The sequence below is a fragment of the Labrus mixtus genome, chromosome 20 (genome assembly GCF_963584025.1).
Source record: "Labrus mixtus chromosome 20, fLabMix1.1, whole genome shotgun sequence".
Classification (NCBI taxonomy): Eukaryota; Metazoa; Chordata; class Actinopteri; order Labriformes; family Labridae; genus Labrus; species Labrus mixtus.
In genome coordinates, this window is record NC_083631.1 from 23257478 (window position 1) to 23275062 (window position 17585).

The window sequence follows — 17585 nt, forward strand, 5'->3', positions numbered from 1 at the left end:
CTGTTGTTGAACATGCTATACACACACAGACAAAAATACACACACAGGATCATATGGACATGCACTAATGATGTCAGAGTGAGCGGGCTGCCCATAGTGAGCGCTCCTGAGCTGGTTTGGGGGGGTTCAGTGCCTTGGTCAAAGGGGTACCTTGGCAGTGCTCAGCAAGTCCTTGATTTGTACTTTGCCTGTTATTGTGTTGTCATTTATTTCTATTTTTGTCTTTTTCTATTCTGTCTTGGACTTTTTTGTTTTTGTAATTTAATTTGTGTGGATTTTAAATTCATGTTTGTATGAGTGGACCCCAGGAAGAGTAGTCGCTACTTAGGTAGTGGCTAATGGGGATCCAAATAAACAAAAAACAATAAACAATAAAAGTGAACTATAGCCTCTTTGCCATGTCTGACCGTGTGGGGGAGACTAGCCCTGCCCTAGGTGTAAACAGACCACATACAGAGAGACGGACGGGAGCTGTAGAGACTCTCGACATTTTATCTGTTCCTTTAGCTCAGGCGCTAAAAAAACAATTAAATTGAAGGGGAAAACTTTAGGCAAATTCCAAGTTTTATTCTACACTCATTCCATTTTCATTGTCAAATTGAAAATGGAGACTCTGTCTGTGTTTTTCCGCATCGCAGAAATCATAAAGGTCCTAAGTGAAAACCTATTTTGGGGGAAATAAATGTAGCCGTGAAACGGCTACAAGGGGTCGGGTAACTTGGTCCCTGGACGCTCTTAAAAGCATTTTCCTTTTAATTGTTATGAAATCCCCTCTGGCATATAAAAAACCAATCTTCCACGGATAGCCTCCAATCCAATTTATTCTCCTGCCCAACTCCTAATTATCTCATTAAGCCCCATTGTTTAAGATTCCTATTGTGTGCAAAACGGCCACTGCAGAGCGACCGTGCAATCTTGCCAACACGCTCGTGGTTCTGTCGAGCCGTGCAGCCTCTTCCTCGTCTGTCTCTCTCTGCTCGCTGTTTTTCTGACTTGTTTGCTCTCTCCCAGCTCCCAGTGTTTGGAGTTTATCTTGTAAACAGGAAGCTGCAGCGAACAATGCAGTCGGGGGGTGGGGGGGTCTTAGAGAAGTGGGGAACGAGAGAGGTGAAGGGCGGGTGGAGCTGCAGATTCCCCTTTTTCACCATGAACATGGAATGTAAATTGTGTTGCAACTACGATTGCTGCCCCTATAATTAATCATCTCTATCCTGATGGGCTGGGAGTGATTTGCTCTATTGGACACTGTGATGTGACCCGGTCATATCAACACACCCTTTTGGCCCCTCCCATCGCTCCCTCTGTGGACGCTTGGTTGAAAAGCCTCCCGGCTCCAAGGCACGACTCTCCAGGGAGAGCTGCGTTTTTTTTTGGTTTTTTTTTAACAGAGGGAGAGATGCCTGGTTCAGAGATGTTGGGAGGCCAGCAGAGGAATGCAAGAGAGGAGGGGGGAAAAAAATAATCTGAGTTAGGGGGAGAAATACGTCTTTAAGATTTAGTTGGAGTTCATATAAAGGAGAAGAAGAATGTTTTGATGTTGGCCCTGAAAGCCGAAAAGATAATCCTCACATCAGAGATAAGACTCGGCCAACCTGTCGAGTAGCTGCAGTTTGAAAATGTCGAGCTAAATCATCAGTTCAGACAAGGAGCAGGGCGGGGTCAGGATTACATAATGGAGGAGGAAAACAAATCACGCTTCATGAGAAACTTTTAGCTCTATATTAAAGGGGGAGGGGAGAGCTTAATTAATGAATTAGTGTACAAAAAAAAAACTTCTCTTTTAAATAGAGAAGCACATTTTAGAGGAATATTGGACATTAGCATAAGAACGACCAGCGTCCCATCCCATGATACTAACTCCTCTATTCTGCACACTAGAGACATGCACATCCCCATCACTTGGGATACACAATCTTTTCTTTTTTTGTATGTGTTAGGCCTCAATTTAACCAGGAAGTTCATTGAGATTGAGATCTCCTGGCCAAGCACAATAGCCAAATAACAAAACCACAAATTAGAGCATAGAACCCTTGAGGAAAAACCGTTTCACTCCTCTGGTACACAGATGGTATCTGCATGCCCTCAGTATCCTGCTGTTCAATAACCAGGATTAAATGGCAGTTACAAAAACACCTCTGCAGAAGGTGACATATATTTATAATGCTATACATGATCTCTATAACTAATATGGGTTATTTTACATGTAACTCCAGGGTGTTCTCAGACTTATAGTGGGGTTTGCTCTGGTCTAAATCAAGGACCAATTTGTTCCATTTTTGTATAATGACCTCGACATTTACAAGTGGACCAAAATGTGTGAAGCCCGGGGAAAATACTGCCTAATTGGATGAAATTTCTTGCGGTATGTATGTCTAACTTCTCTCTCTGATCTGCAGACGTACTCAGGCCTCTTCTGCGTCGTCATTAACCCCTACAAGAACCTGCCCATCTACTCGGAGGAGATCGTCGATATGTACAAGGGCAAGAAGAGACATGAAATGCCGCCGCACATATACGCCATCACCGACACGGCCTACAGAAGCATGATGCAGGGTAAGTCACCGTCTCTACCGTGCAGCAGCCACAGTACATATATATATATATATATATATATAAATAAATAAACGTCACTCCCCCCCTCTCTCCCATTGGCTCGAGGTGAATTCTCCGGAGAATATCCTGCTGCGTTCTCACGTCAGCTCACTCTGACTTGCTGTGGAAAAAAATACCACGGGGTCTGGCAGGAGAAACTCTGGGTGAAGTCAGATTGAAAAATGTTGCTGTTTGCGTTCACACATAAAGCTCTTCCTGGAAATATCAGGAGATTTCTGCAAGTGTGAAAGCCCTATAGGAAAGTGTTTCTTTCTTAAAAGGATTTTTTCCAACCCCTTCATTTCCTTTAATTTTGAGTTTTTAATCATTAGTTACCTTTGCATCGTTTCTCCCTTCCTGCCCTTTTGCCACAGTTACATTTAACTCTGACCCAACAGTTGTGGAGTGCAAACTAAGTAAATAAACAAAAAAAATACGGTGCATTTAGCTTCCTTTTTGCAGCTTTTAGCCGTGCCCCATTACATACATTTGCATTGTTTTGCAACTTCAATCAGCAGCAACAACAAAAGCCGACATTACGAGCACTTAGTGGGTGTTTCCTGCAGGGCTATTGTCTTTTAATGTCCTGCATATACCCTCTTATCCTGGCAATGCAGCGTCTTTATAGGGTCTGATTTCCTGATGTGCTGAGCTCAAACAACTCCCCTCTGTCCTTTTGGTGCTCTTTGTGGTGCTGTGTTTGGCTCCTGCCGAGAGTTCAAACCACATTACTGCAGGCAGCCGGGTAATTAGCTTGTTTAATCAGAGTCCCTGCAGCACGTCCTTCCAGTCACAGGAAGCCTGATATTGGTTTCCTGTCTGTAACTAAATGTACTTCCGGTTGCACGCTGACAACTATATATCCTGTGGTGATAACGAATGCTCCCTGAGAACATGCTGCATGTGCGCAAAGCAAACTGAAACAGTTTTCACTCCAACTTAATCCAGACTTTTTCCTGTCAGCCTCAGAGAAAAAATTCTGCAAAAAAGTCTGCTCATCAGTATGTTCTTTTCTCCTTCTGTTATATACTGGAAATATGTTCAAGTACTTGTGACATAAAGGAAAAAAACTGTCATCATAGCCTAAGACTCTGACGCCATCTGAGATATTTTTTTAAATTTGACACTTTGACTTCTGCAGCTTCCTATTTACGTCAAGTCTTGCCCGTCATTTTGACAGGGATAATCTCCTACTGTGCAGGACATGTGATACAGAGCAACTCTTTGAGGCTGTCCTGAGTTTTTTTTTAGAAAAAAAAAAAAGGAGTGCATGTAAATTCAAAATGGACTTGAGCTTGTAGAGCGCTTTTCTAGACTTCTGACGCAGCAGCGGGAGCAATTTGGGATTAAGTGTTTTACCTGAAGATACATTGATAAAAACAATTTGGGAGGAAATTTGTTTACAGATCAGTTGAAGCTTTGTGTGTTCATGTGAAAGATTCAGCAGTGGGACCAATTTGAGGTTAAGTGTCTTTCCCAAGGACACATTAAAATGTGGCTACAGGGGCTTGTGAACAAAACCCCGACCTTCCAGTTGAGAGACAACCAAATCTACCACAGTAGCCTGTGTTTGTGTGAAAATGTCTTTTATAACGTTTGCTCTTTTTTTTTCTGCAGATCGTGAAGACCAGTCCATCCTTTGCACGTGAGTTGAACCAACATGAAAACATTAAGAGAAGCAACACTTCTAAAAAAAAAAAAACCCACACAATTTCTATTGTTTTTAATCATTTGTTTCCTGTTTTTTTGGTTTGGTTTTAAACGCCTCGTTTGACTCTTGTGTTTCCCCGTCTGTCTCGTAGTGGAGAATCTGGTGCTGGTAAGACAGAGAACACCAAAAAAGTCATCCAGTATCTGGCTCATGTGGCGTCCTCTCACAAGACCAAGAAAGACCAGGTGAGTCCTGCAGCTCGTCCACACAGATCGTCCTTCAAAACCGTCTCTCCTACTCCTCTCTTACATCCTCCACTCGCTTCATCTCTGACATTACTCACGTCATCAGTCACTCAACCCCTGCTGTAATGTTTTTGAAACAGTCATCCCTTGCTTTTCTACTTACAGGAACAACTTTACATTCTTTAGAGTTTTCATCGTGCATATAGAGTGTGTATCGGTGCAGGTGGTCGTGCACTTGATTGTGTACGTCATGGCATCGAAACAGCTGATTTTTCTGCAGTAACAAGTTCTTCTGTGGTGCAGCTGCCACAGTCAAGAACTGCCCTGCAAGAAAAGAGCGTTGGAAATCAAGAAAAGTCGGCACAGAGACAAAAACAGGAGTGCAGTTTGAAAGGCTGTTGGCACGCTGACGAGAACACAGACCAGAAACCTGACTTAATCTGTGTAGTGTTTGAGTTTTGCTGATTTTGCTGCGTCATGTCATGAGAAATAAAACTCAGTCTGCCAGTTTGCAGCCGAGTCGTTATATCAGACCTGCACTCCTGTTTTCTGTCCTGTAGTCCGTGTGATAGATGCAACACGAGTGCGGTTTGATGAAAACCACATCTATCATCCCTTTTTTTGAGGTTGTTGTATTTCTCTCTTCCCATCAACAGAACAGCTCGGTCCTGTCACATGTGAGTTAACTCTCTCCCTCCATTCATTCCTCTTCCCCATCTGCTTCAGTCGTCACCTTCCTCCTCCTCCTCCCACCTCCGCTCCCTCACCCCTCATCCTCTCCTCCCTCTCCAACCTCCCTGCTGCTGGAGCGCTTCGTCGTTGTTGTTCATGTGGGAGTCACTTTGTTTCCAGGGGGGGGCAGAGGGGGACATGTCTTGTCAGCCAATAGAAAATCAGGAGGAAGTTTGTTTGCCGATCAGTGGAAGCCTTGTGTGTTCCTGTGAAAAATTCAGCCAGACAATAGGAGGATAAGGAGGGAGGGGACTTTGCTGCACAAACACAGCAACTTTATTTTTATTTCTTCTTCTTTTTTAATGTTTTTAAACTTTCGTCTGGTTGAATTTTTCATTATTTGTATCGCTGCTCCAAAGTTTGACTTTGCTTTTCTGTTTTTTGCATAAAGCACTTCAGCGGTGTGTGTGTCCTTGTCAACATTTACGTTTAAAACACTCTGGATATAGGCCGTTAAAATATTCTATACATTGATAAAGGGTCGGCTTGATAACAGAATTTTAATATATGAGGAAAAGTCAAACGATATAGACATTCCCCGGCAACAAAAATAGAAGTCCTGGCCACCCAATACTGGGTCATTTCTTATTTTGAATTGCAGAAAATTCCTGTAATATTAATGTAGGACATTTAATCCACAGAGGGGCGTAAACCGCTCCTGTGGAAAGCTGGGTAGCTGTAGCAAGATCTCCCATGTTTGCACAAAATCTTAGCAAACTTTTTAATGCCAAAAAACAGTAAACATGACATTTTTTTATCGTGAAATACAAAGTGTGTGCAGAAACTGAAACCTTTTTCCGATTCAGATTTTTTTTTATTGTCCCACAAGGGGAAATTTGCGTTGCAACAGGAGCACACAGAAGACAAGAAACACAAGGACACAGCAAAATATAAAAACAGCGCAATAAAATCAGTCAAGAGCCCATACCAGAATGGAAATTCAAGTTATTAAAGTGCAAAGTCGAGGTGTGCAAATGTGCAACAAATAGCTAATTGTTGCTCTTTTTCAACTTGCTATTTTATAACTTTAAGAACAGGTTTAATCTCATCTGTGTGTCTGTACTCTTGGGGTTCACTGGATGATTCTGCTCGGGGTAACAGGTGACGGGTTCCTCATGAGGGTCTCTGGGTGTTTGCAGGTTTGGGCACTAACATGACGTCATGTGTTGGGGGGAGGGGGGGGATGTTTGGTGTGCGATGTTTGTTTTTGTGTGTTTATGGTATCCCTCCTTTTTATCGTTTGAATGTTTTGTTCACTCCATGTTCTCCCCTCGGATGTAAGTACGTCTCGGATAAATAAACACGCCAATCTGTCAAGCATGTTTTTCTAAAAAAAAGAAGCAAAATAATCAGTTTCTTACATGAAGTAAATGAATAACAGATCATGATGTGAGCTTCTCACGATAGATCAAAGTGAGCTCCACTTTTTTATTGATTCAAGGCTTTGTTTGATCTCAATCCACGTCTGAGAAATGTCCTGATTTTAATGGTGGCGCTGGCGGGGAAATTGGGGGATTTTTTACTTAACATGTTGCATTGCTGTTCTCTTTATCTCCACCAGGGGGAGCTGGAGAAGCAGCTGCTGCAGGCCAACCCGATCCTGGAAGCGTTTGGAAACGCGAAAACGGTCAAGAACGACAACTCCTCCCGATTTGTACGACTTACTGCTGTTTCACTCTCCTTCATGACGTCCTCTCTTCCTCCTTAGCTGTTAAGTTTAATGGGTTTTTTTTACTTCTTTTAGGGAAAATTCATCAGGATCAACTTTGACGTCAATGGTTACATCGTCGGTGCCAACATCGAGACTTGTATCCTTCACACTTCATGGCTTCTATATGAAATTAAAGAGGACTTGAACGTTATTGTCATCCTTGTGTTCGATGCCTTTATTCAGGATCACAGCAGGATTTTTTAGTTGTGGTAGTATCAGCAAACATGTCCTTGACACATTGACCACCAGACCTTTTGGAGAAATCTCGCGCCATCCGACAGGCCAAAGATGAGAGGACCTTTCATATCTTCTACTACATGCTGACGGGGGCGGGAGACAAACTGCGCAGTACGTATTATATCGCATTAAATCTCTGTTTAACCCTCAGGCATCAGTTGAATTTACGACCCTCGTAAGTCACTAAGGACAAAAATGTCCATGCCAAAAAACTGCTATAAAAATAGAACAGATTGATATTTTTTTCTACTTTTTTCTGCATAAATCTCTTAAACAACTCCAACCCTGCTCAAAACTATCAAATATTGAATAATTATCAGGAATTTAACTTTAAATGCCAGTTTCATTGCATGATTCTGGCATTTAAAGGGTTAAATTCCTAAAAATGATTGAATGTTTGGTAGTTTTGAGCAGGGCTGAAGTTGTTTAAGAAATTTATGCAGAAAAAAATATCAATCTGTTCTATTTTTATAGCAGTTTTTTGTAAGTGGACATTTTTGTCCTTACTACTTAAGAGGGTGGTAAACATGTTTCACAGTGTTCTATTGAACTATTTAAAAACATTAAAATGTGCGTTCCAAAATATGTCAAGAGAGAGTCTTTCTTACAAAAATGTGTGCCATATGCTCTAACAGAGACAAAATGATGACCAGATGAAGAGGAAACATTTGACCAAATGGACGAAGATGTCCATAATGATGCATGAGGGTTAAAGACGCAGTACGGATTTAACTTACTCTTTTAATCTCGCTCTCTGTCATAGATGAACTCCTCCTTGAGAATTACAACAATTACCGTTTCCTCTCCAACGGGAACGTCACCATTCCTGGGCAGCAGGACAAGGACCTGTTCGTAGAGACCATGGAGGCCATGAAGATCATGAGCATCCCGGAGGACGAGCAGATCGGTACGACGGACAGAAATTACTTCTTTGTTTGGGCTCTTCTCAGAGGGTTCATTTTTGGGGATACCAGCTTGGAAATGTGACCTACATGAATCATAAAAGTCTGTTAAGAGCTATTTAGTGAAGTCATGTTTATTTATGAAGCAGATTTAAAAACAGCAGCAAACCAAAGTCATGTACATGCATTAAAAGAAACAATTTACAAGTTTATAAGGATGAAGAAAGAAAACGGCCCATTCAGGATCGCATGACTTAAACGTCGATAGAGGGGGCAGACCTGATGGAAAGGGGGGGTGGCTGTTCCAACAGTTCAGGGGCTGCAAAGGCACGATCATCTTTGACCTTGAGCTGAGAGCGAGGGACAGCCAGGAGGTCCATGACAGGCGATCTATGATGAAGTGTGAGGGCTAAGGAGGTCGGTTATGTTCAGGGGAGCCGAGACATTCAGGACTTAAAAAACAAAGATTCTGATTGAAGGGATGCTAGGACAGGACTGAAATCTAGTGACAAAGGACTGTGGAAGAATATTTTTTAGACACAAATCCTCTAAATAACGAGGTAATTAATCCAAACGAGCGACAGAAAGCAGAAGAGTGTTTAACACTGATCATTCCTCCATGCCTGCTGCTAATGGCAACATGAGACTGTGCTAACGCTCCTGTTGTGTCTTTCTCTATTTTTCATGCAGGTATGTTGAAGGTGGTGTCCTCTGTGCTGCAGCTTGGCAACATGACCTTCAAGAAGGAGCGTCACACAGACCAAGCCTCCATGCCCGACAACACCAGTGAGTGAGACAGTTACCTGAAAAACTGTCCTGCTGCAAACCTTTTATTCAAAGCAAAACACATGCAAGGAACTCTTTACAATCAGAGCCTGAAGCTTTTCTCGGCTAATAAGATGTTAATCTGGACCGGTTTGTGAATGTGGCTTTAGTTTTTTGCAGCATTCAATTTGTTTTGTTTTTGTAATGGTTAAATATCGTGTTTAAACTTGTCGCTAAAAGCATTGGTTGCATCACTTTTGAATAACAAGCAAACTTAAGCTGCATAGGTGTGCTCAGAGTCAATTAGCACCACATGTCACTGAATTAAAAGAGATGACCGTTTGATTCTAAACACCAGTGTTTCAATGACTTTAGTAACTGTTGGGAAAATGTCCCCACTATGGCTTCCTTATTATAAACTTTAGAGCATTAGTCCATGATGCTGAAGTCTTATTTTTATCAATAATAACATTGTTTTCCTTCTCCTTCTTCACCTTTCCCTCTGCACCAGCCGCCCAGAAGGTGAGCCACCTCATGGGCATGAACGTCACCGACTTCACCCGGGCCATCCTGTCGCCCAGGATCAAGGTGGGCAGAGACTTCGTGCAGAAGGCCCAGACCCAGGAGCAGGCAGAGTTCGCTGTGGAGGCCCTGGCCAAGGCAACGTACGAGAGGATGTTCCGCTGGCTCGTCATGAGGATCAACAAAGCCCTCGACAAGACCAAGAGACAGGGAGCGTCCTTCATCGGCATCCTGGATATCGCCGGCTTTGAGATCTTTGAGGTGAATGAAGTAGTATCAATGAGCACAAATTTGTCTTAGAATTCCTGCACCATACCGGTATTGTGCATGTTTTTATTCCTGCATTTGACTGACCTGTGTTTTCCTCTCGTCTCCTGCAGCTGAACTCCTTCGAGCAGCTGTGCATCAACTACACCAACGAGAAGCTGCAGCAGCTCTTCAACCACACCATGTTCATCCTGGAGCAGGAGGAGTACCAGAGGGAGGGCATCGAGTGGAGCTTCATCGACTTCGGCCTCGACCTGCAGCCCTGCATCGACCTCATCGAGAAACCTGTGAGTTTGCCTTTTTCAGGCCGTTATTTCTATGCAATACCAGAGATCAAGTCCTGTTTATTTCTTATCGATGAGGACCAAAACCTCCTGTACATGGGGGCACTGCAACATAACCACTAGGCCATCTGTGCCCCTAGAAATCCAAACTTTGTCAAACAAAAAAAGTTCAAGGAGGGTGCAAGGGTTTAGTACTTTCAAGGTCTTAGTTTCCATGCTCTAACATCTTCTCTCTCCCCTCTCTGCGTGCAGGCCAACCCTCCTGGTATCCTCGCTCTGCTGGACGAGGAGTGCTGGTTCCCCAAAGCCACCGACAAGAGCTTTGTGGAGAAGGTCGGTCAGGAGCAGGGAACACACTCCAAGTTCTCCAAGCCCAAGAAACTGAAGGACGAAGCCGACTTCAGCATCATCCATTACGCTGGCAAGGTAAACATGCAGAGCGGATCATTCTCGTTAGTGCCTTAAGGGTTTGGGAATCAAAAGGAAAGAAACAAATCCTGTATGTGTTGCTTTTTCAGGTGGATTACAAGGCCGACGAGTGGCTGATGAAGAACATGGACCCGTTGAACGACAACGTGGCCACGCTGCTCAACACATCCACTGACAAGTTTGTCTCTGAGCTCTGGAAGGACGGTGAGTTTGGGGTTTCACTTGTTGCGGTAAAACAGGAATCACCACTTCTCTATGTGGGCGGTGTTCGTCCTGGTGGGAATATGTTTTATGTTGGCTTCTCTTCCTGTTTTGTATTTCATAGTGTTTTCTTTCTCTTTTTACTGTCCGGTGTGTGAACCTTTGTATTTACCCTTTTTTTTTTTAACCTCCCACTTGTTGTATCTGTTCATTCTTTCCTCTGTATGGTCCCCATTCGTCTTATATTTTCTTACACGGGGTCTCAGAAATGCAGACTGGTCAGAGAGCCTCTTTTTATCAGCGTTTTCCTTTTCTTCACTCAGACTCAGGTGACCACGTTTCTATTTCTTTCTTTCTTTCTTTCTTTTTTACTCCTTCTGTGTTTTTAAAAAATAATCTCCCCCTCGTCCGTCCCTCCTGAATGTTCAGATTTTAAACATTTGTTTCTGTGTGTGAAGTGAAATCAGCTCCTGATCTTTGTCATTGAACTCTTCCTTCTCTCCCTCTGTGTAATAGTGTTGTTTGGGGACCCCTGGTGTTGGTCATGGGTACTGCAGCAATGGGTATATATATATACTGCATGGGTTTGGTTTGGTGTTTTGATCGCAACAAAAAGTACATGCCCACTGCAACGCCAAAGTTTCTCACCTACATGTTTAATTTGAACCATCACACATAGTTCCCACTCTACAAACTTGCACTGATTTTGTTTATTTTTGTCGTTATGGTGTGTTTATCTCTCCACGCTTCACTTGGCTTTTTTGTGACTCCACTCTTGTCATCCTGATCCCCGTTTCCCTCCGCATCCACTCGGTGTTTGTGTGGTGTCTCACTGGTCCTGGTTTTATGAACTTTTAAGCAGAGAAAGTGGAGAGACGATCGTCATTTTCATTCCTCCTTGTGACATGCATTTGGCTTGAGTTTGCCTGGTCACACATTTTAAATCTTCAAGTGAAAACCCCTCCAGTGTCTAACATCTTTTCTCTGTGTCTGTGTTTTTTTTTTTTGTTTCGTTTGTCTCATCTCTCAGTGGACCGCATTGTCGGCCTGGATAAAGTGTCCGGCATGTCTGAGCCCGGTGCCTTTAAGACTCGTAAGGGAATGTTCCGCACGGTGGGCCAGCTGTACAAAGAGCAGCTGTCCAAACTCATGGCCACTTTGAGGAACACAAACCCCAACTTTGTGCGCTGCATCATCCCTAACCACGAGAAAAAGGTACAAGAGAAACATTTAGGGTTGGCTTTGAGTACTATGTGTATTTTTTTTGTCATCAGATGAATGTTTGGATGTTTTATTAAGATTTTCAGTGATTATAAATGTGCATAAAACCTTTTCAGTCTCTGAGATTGAGTCCTGTGATTCCTTGATTCCTACGGTTAAAAAGTGCTGAAAGCCGTTGCAGATCTCATCTCTCATCATCTGCAAATGTTTCTCTCTCCCAGGCTGGCAAACTGGACCCCCACCTGGTTCTGGACCAGCTGAGGTGTAATGGTGTGCTCGAGGGGATCCGTATCTGCAGACAGGGCTTCCCCAACCGCATCGTCTTCCAGGAGTTCAGACAGAGGTAACACCATGACAGATTTTTCAGCACGTCTTCTTCTTGAGATGTTCAAGAAAAAAAAAAACAGAATCTCTCATCTGCCCCTCTCTCAGGTACGAAATCCTCACTCCTAATGCGATCCCCAAGGGCTTCATGGATGGAAAACAGGCCTGTGTGCTCATGGTAAGACGTCCACAGAATTCAAACCTAAATCATAACTCGTGCCTTTTGCAGTGTGTCTGATCAGTGTACTCCACCCCTCAGATCAAAAGCCTGGAGCTGGATCCTAACCTGTACCGGATCGGCCAAAGTAAGGTGTTCTTCAGAGCTGGAGTCCTCGCTCACCTGGAGGAGGAGAGGGACATGAAGATCACTGACATCATCATCAGTTTCCAAGCCTGGTGCAGAGGCTACGTCGCCCGCAAGTACGCCATGACCACCACCGTCTTAACGACTAAGCTAGGGTTATCAGGATACCAGAATATAAAACTTACATATGATTGTACTAAATTAGTCCATTTCTGTTATGAAACCACGGCAACAAAATCAGCTGCCTAGGCTCACAGTATTGCTTCAGATCCTGTTTTTGAATCACCAAAAATCAGGACTCAAACAAATTTGGAGACTAATTTCGGTGACAAATTGAAGCAAACTAAAAACTTTTCTGCAACAAAAGTTGACCTCTAATGCAAATAATTGCAAGACACATCCAAGGAGAAAACTTTTTTTACTTGCAGGTTTTACTTGTGTTAGATTTTGATGCATGGTGTTATGAAATGACAGTTTTCTGAATTTGTGTCTAATATCACTTTTTTAGGGCTTTTTCAAAGAGACAGCAGCAACTGACTGCAATGAAGGTGATCCAGAGGAACTGTGCCGCTTACCTGAAACTCAGAAACTGGCAGTGGTGGAGGCTTTTCACTAAGGTAGGCCCCAGTCCAGTCCTCTGCTGTAAAAACAAAAAGAGGGAAAAGCGAGGTGTATTTGTTAAGAGCTCCTATTTGAACCTATTTGTCCTCAGGTGAAGCCCCTGCTTCAGGTCAGCAGGCAGGAGGAGGAGATGTCGGCCAAAGATGAAGAGCTGGTGAAGGTGAAGGAGAAGCATTTGTATGCCGAGGAGCAGCTCAAGGATATGGAAGTAAAACAGCAACAGGTAAACTTTCAGAAATCAGTGTCTAAACACCCCGCCCTTCCATTCAGCCCTCATTACATAAACATAACAAAGTGCAGTTTTTAATTTTATCAAAAAGCTGCTGCATCTCTAAATAATCTTCTTCTCATCTTGCAGCTAAATGCAGAGAAGATGGCCCTGCAGGAGCAACTCCAGGCGGAAACAGAACTGTGCGCTGAGGCTGAGGAGATGAGAGCCCGGCTGGCTGCCAGGAAGCAGGAGCTGGAGGAGATCCTCCATGACCTGGAGGCCCGGGTGGAGGAGGAGGAGGAGCGTGCCTCGCATCTAATGTCGGAGAAAAAGAAGATGCAGCAAAATATCTCAGTAAGGAGGACAAAAATATTTGCCTATTCAAATGTATATGCCCAATAACGAGTTGATAGAAAAAACTTAGTGTTTGCTTTGACGCTACGCAGGATCTGGAGCAACAGCTGGATGAGGAGGAGACAGCCAGGCAGAAGCTGCAGCTGGAGAAGGTCACCATGGAAGGCAGGATGAAGAAGATAGAGGAGGATGTGATGGTTCTGGATGATCAGAACATCAAACTAGTCAAGGTTAGGATGAAGGGAACTGTTGTGATTACCCTTTTAGATTTTAAGTCTTCTGCTAATTTCCTCTGAAAAGGACAAACCTAATGTGTAAGCCTTTATTTTCATTTTTTTGTTTTATGAACACAGGAGAAAAAGCTGATGGAGGAGAGGATCTCTGAGTTCACCACCAACCTGACGGAGGAGGAGGAGAAATCCAAGAGCCTGCAGAAACTCAAGAACAAACACGAGGCCATGATCACCGACCTGGAGGGTAAGAAGAGAAGACGATACGGAAACAGGATTACAACATCCTTCCTCTTTCCTGCTCATAATCTCCTTTTTCTATTTCCACAGACCGCCTGCGCAGGGAGGAGAAGCAGCGCCAGGAGGTGGAGAAGAACCGCCGCAAGCTGGAGGGCGACTTCACTGATGTGCATGACCAGATTTCTGAGCTGCAGGCTCAGATTACGGAGCTTCGCGCCCAACTGGCCAAGAAGGAGGAGGAGCTCCAGGCAGCTCTGGCCAGGTCTGTGTGAAAGACTACATTTCATCGTGTTAAATCAGTTTGCCAAATTGAAGCTGATTGCCTAACCGCTCCCACCCAATTTAACGTATTTCCCCTGACCTGATTTTCCATTAAGGATCGAGGAAGAGGCAGCTCAGAAGAACCTGGCCCAGAAAAAGATCCGCGAGTTGGAGGCTCAGATGTCTGAACTGCAGGAGGACTTGGAGCTGGAGAGGCAGTCCCGTGTGAAGGCAGAGAAACACCGCAGAGATCTTGGAGAAGAGTTGGAGGCCCTCAAGACTGAGCTGGAAGACACTCTGGACTCCACCGCTGCTCAGCAAGAACTCAGGTAGACCCGTCAAACCCCTGCTCATTATGTCTCATGGCATTAGTTTTTTAGAGTTGATGCAAGAAATTAATCTCTGCTCTCTCTGCTCAGGTCCAAGCGAGAGACCGAGGTGGCACACCTTAAAAAGACTCTGGATGACGACGCCAAAGTCCACGAGCAGCAGCTGTTTGACATGAGACAGAAACACAGCCAGGCCTTGGACGAGCTCAATGAGCAGCTGGAACAGGCTAAGAGGGTAAAGTCTTTTTCTTTATCTCATACAAAGTTTTCTTTTCTGTCTGCGGCAATCATTAAAACATGTTCTAATACATGTTCTCTCCTGCAGACCAAAGTGTCCATGGAGAAGGCCAAGCAGGTTCTGGAGTGTGAGAAGAACGAGCTGACCATTGAGACACAGACTCTGTGTCAGGGTAAAGGAGAGTCAGAGCATCGCAGGAAGAAGGCTGAAGCTCAGGTCTTGGAGCTGCAGCGCAAACATTTAGAGAGCGAGCATCAGAGGATGGAGCTGGCCGAGAAACTCACAAAAGTGCAGGTACAACTCTCTCAGAAATTGTCACCTTTTATTTGCGCCATAAATGTGTGCCTAACTGAAGGATACCTCTAGGGTGCACACCAGAGTTGAGACCGGCTGTGCAGGATGTAGACAACGGCCAAGGTGACACTCCAGGAAGTTACTTTCATGATTATTCAGCGAGAAGGCCAGAAAACCATCACATCCGCTGGTGGTGTCTAAGATGGACAGAACACACTGTCCACACTGTCCTCACTCCGTATCTCCAACATTTTCCCTCTGCAAAACTAAATGGAAACAATTCTGGGGACGGTTTTGTCCCTGCACAGTTTTCCATGGCGACTGCAAAAATGAAACTTATCAGTTAACAGCTACTTTGACGGGCATGTTTTTTGCTGTGCAGATACATGCAGACTTGGTCTATCAGCTCGTCTCACGACCTTCTGCCATTGTTGTTCCTGCTGCTTTGTTGACCTTAAAGACGTCTCATGTCACTTAGAACATATTTCCCCGTTCCCTCTCTCCTTCGCTTCATTTCCTTGCGTCTCTCCATGCATCCCTGGAGGGAGGCACTAAGAGGCAAGGAAAGGACGCAAGTGTAGGATACATGAATGCAAATTAAGAGAACTGAGGTGTGCCTTCTGTCGGATCCTCTTTGCCTCCACACTGCTGCTACTGTTCACGTGCAAACTGCATCTTGTGCATAGCATTGATTTTTGAGGACATGTACAGCTGACCCTCGATACGCAGGACTCAAGCCAGAAACATGTACCAGTAGTTAAAAGCAAGTACATATCCTCAGCCTTAAACTGACAAGCAGGTCTCTAGGTGTGTCTTTGTAAATCTGTATTTACTGACTTTTCTTCTGCATATTAAACACTTTGATGAGTATGTGTTGTTTATTGTTGTTTTCTGTCTGCAGGCTGAACTGGATAATGTAACCCTCGTGCTCAGTGATATTGAGGGCAAGTCCATCAAGGCCACCAAAGACTGCTCCGCTGTGGAGTCCCAGCTGCAGGACATTCAGGTATGAAAAACATATTGTAGTGTTAAACCATACATTCTTAAAACGTTTCATATAAATGTAAAGAGAAATCGCTTGGGTTAGAACCTCTAACCTCTGCTCTAAAACGATGAATTAAGCGTTGCATGTCCTTGTTAACAACAGGAGCTACTCCAAGAAGAGACGCGCCAGAAACTGTCTCAGAACACACGTGTGCGCCAGCTGGAGGAGGAACACAACAACCTGAAGGAACAGCTGGAGGAGGAAGAAGAGGCCAGGAGAAACGTGGAGAAGCAGCTTATGACAGTGCATGGTCAGGTGAGAATAAAAACCTTGGAACGTCTCCTCGGTGCGTCTGATCGTAAACCTGTGTCCTCCAGTTTAGGAGAAGAGTAATTTAAAAATGTTTAAATGACACATCCCTCTTTTCCCTCGAAAGTTCGCTGACTTCAAGAAGAAGGTGGAGCAGGAGGCCGGCTGTCTGGAGAGCGCAGAGGAAGGAAAGAAGAGGCTTCAGAGGGAACTGGAGGGAGTGATCCAGCGCCTGGAGGAGAAGTGCGCTGCCTTTGAGAAACTGGACAAAACCAAGACGCGTGTGCAGCAGGAGTTAGACGACATGATGGTGGACCAGGACCACCTCCGACAGATCGTCTCCAACCTGGAGAAGAAGCAGAAGAAGTTTGACCAGGTGAGATTATGCATGCAAAGTCTATCAAACATTTTAGCATTTGTTTGTTGTTTATAGGTTGAACTCTGAGGATTTAGATCTGATCATGTTATCATGTATGTCTGTAGATGCTGGCAGAGGAGAAGAACATTTCAGCCCGCTATGCAGAGGAGCGTGACCGAGCTGAGGGCGAGGCCAGAGAGAAAGAGACCAGAGCGCTGGCTTTAACTCGAGAGCTCGACACTCTGAAGGACACCAAGGAAGACCTGGATCGAACTAACAAACAGCTGAAGGCTGAAATGGAGGACCTCGTATCCTCTAAGGACGACGCCGGCAAGAGTGTAAGTGTGGAATAATGTTCACCGGGGTACTTCGGCGCCTCTCTCATCTCTTGTTTAACTAACCCCCCCCCTGTTTTGCTGATCCCTGCAGGTCCATGAGAAGGAGAAGGCCAAACGTGCCATGGAGGTGCAGCTGGAGGAGATGAAGACGCAGCTGGAGGAGCTGGAGGATGAACTTCAGTGCACAGAGGACGCCAAGCTGCGTCTGGAGGTCAACATGCAGGCCATGAAGGCTCAGTACGAGAGAGACCTGGCAGCACGGGACGAAATGAGCGAGGAGAAGAGGAGGGCGCTCATCAAACAGGTATGGTCAAAGATGACTTCAATATGATACTAGGAAAATAAGATATCCATACCTCCTATAAATACAAGAATAAAAAGGAAAAATAGAGGTTTCTTGGTTCTGTGTAAAGGGACGTGTCTGAACTCT

At 44.3% G+C, this 17585-nt stretch overlaps 1 protein-coding gene across 2 annotated transcripts in view; it reads left to right on the forward strand.

Annotated features, from left to right (window-relative positions):
* LOC132995660 (myosin-9-like) overlaps positions 1-17585 on the forward strand; it is a 36959-nt gene that overhangs the window by 14721 nt on the left and 4653 nt on the right. Inside the window, exons 3-33 of one of the 2 annotated variants that reach the window (XM_061065747.1) lie at positions 2397-2553; positions 4210-4237; positions 4395-4488; positions 5145-5165; positions 6782-6874; positions 6965-7028; positions 7181-7279; positions 7932-8075; positions 8761-8856; positions 9347-9618; positions 9738-9911; positions 10161-10334; positions 10427-10541; positions 11569-11753; positions 11981-12102; positions 12192-12261; positions 12343-12503; positions 12896-13004; positions 13100-13231; positions 13367-13573; positions 13666-13803; positions 13927-14050; positions 14134-14305; positions 14421-14633; positions 14724-14868; positions 14959-15165; positions 16067-16171; positions 16313-16465; positions 16587-16835; positions 16943-17155; positions 17247-17459. In XM_061065747.1, the coding sequence (XP_060921730.1) occupies positions 2397-2553; positions 4210-4237; positions 4395-4488; positions 5145-5165; positions 6782-6874; positions 6965-7028; positions 7181-7279; positions 7932-8075; positions 8761-8856; positions 9347-9618; positions 9738-9911; positions 10161-10334; positions 10427-10541; positions 11569-11753; positions 11981-12102; positions 12192-12261; positions 12343-12503; positions 12896-13004; positions 13100-13231; positions 13367-13573; positions 13666-13803; positions 13927-14050; positions 14134-14305; positions 14421-14633; positions 14724-14868; positions 14959-15165; positions 16067-16171; positions 16313-16465; positions 16587-16835; positions 16943-17155; positions 17247-17459 (4449 nt within the window). The remainder of the gene's footprint in view (positions 1-2396; positions 2554-4209; positions 4238-4394; positions 4489-5144; positions 5166-6781; positions 6875-6964; positions 7029-7180; positions 7280-7931; positions 8076-8760; positions 8857-9346; positions 9619-9737; positions 9912-10160; positions 10335-10426; positions 10542-11568; positions 11754-11980; positions 12103-12191; positions 12262-12342; positions 12504-12895; positions 13005-13099; positions 13232-13366; positions 13574-13665; positions 13804-13926; positions 14051-14133; positions 14306-14420; positions 14634-14723; positions 14869-14958; positions 15166-16066; positions 16172-16312; positions 16466-16586; positions 16836-16942; positions 17156-17246; positions 17460-17585) is intronic. The other variant, XM_061065748.1, reaches the window with a different exon arrangement.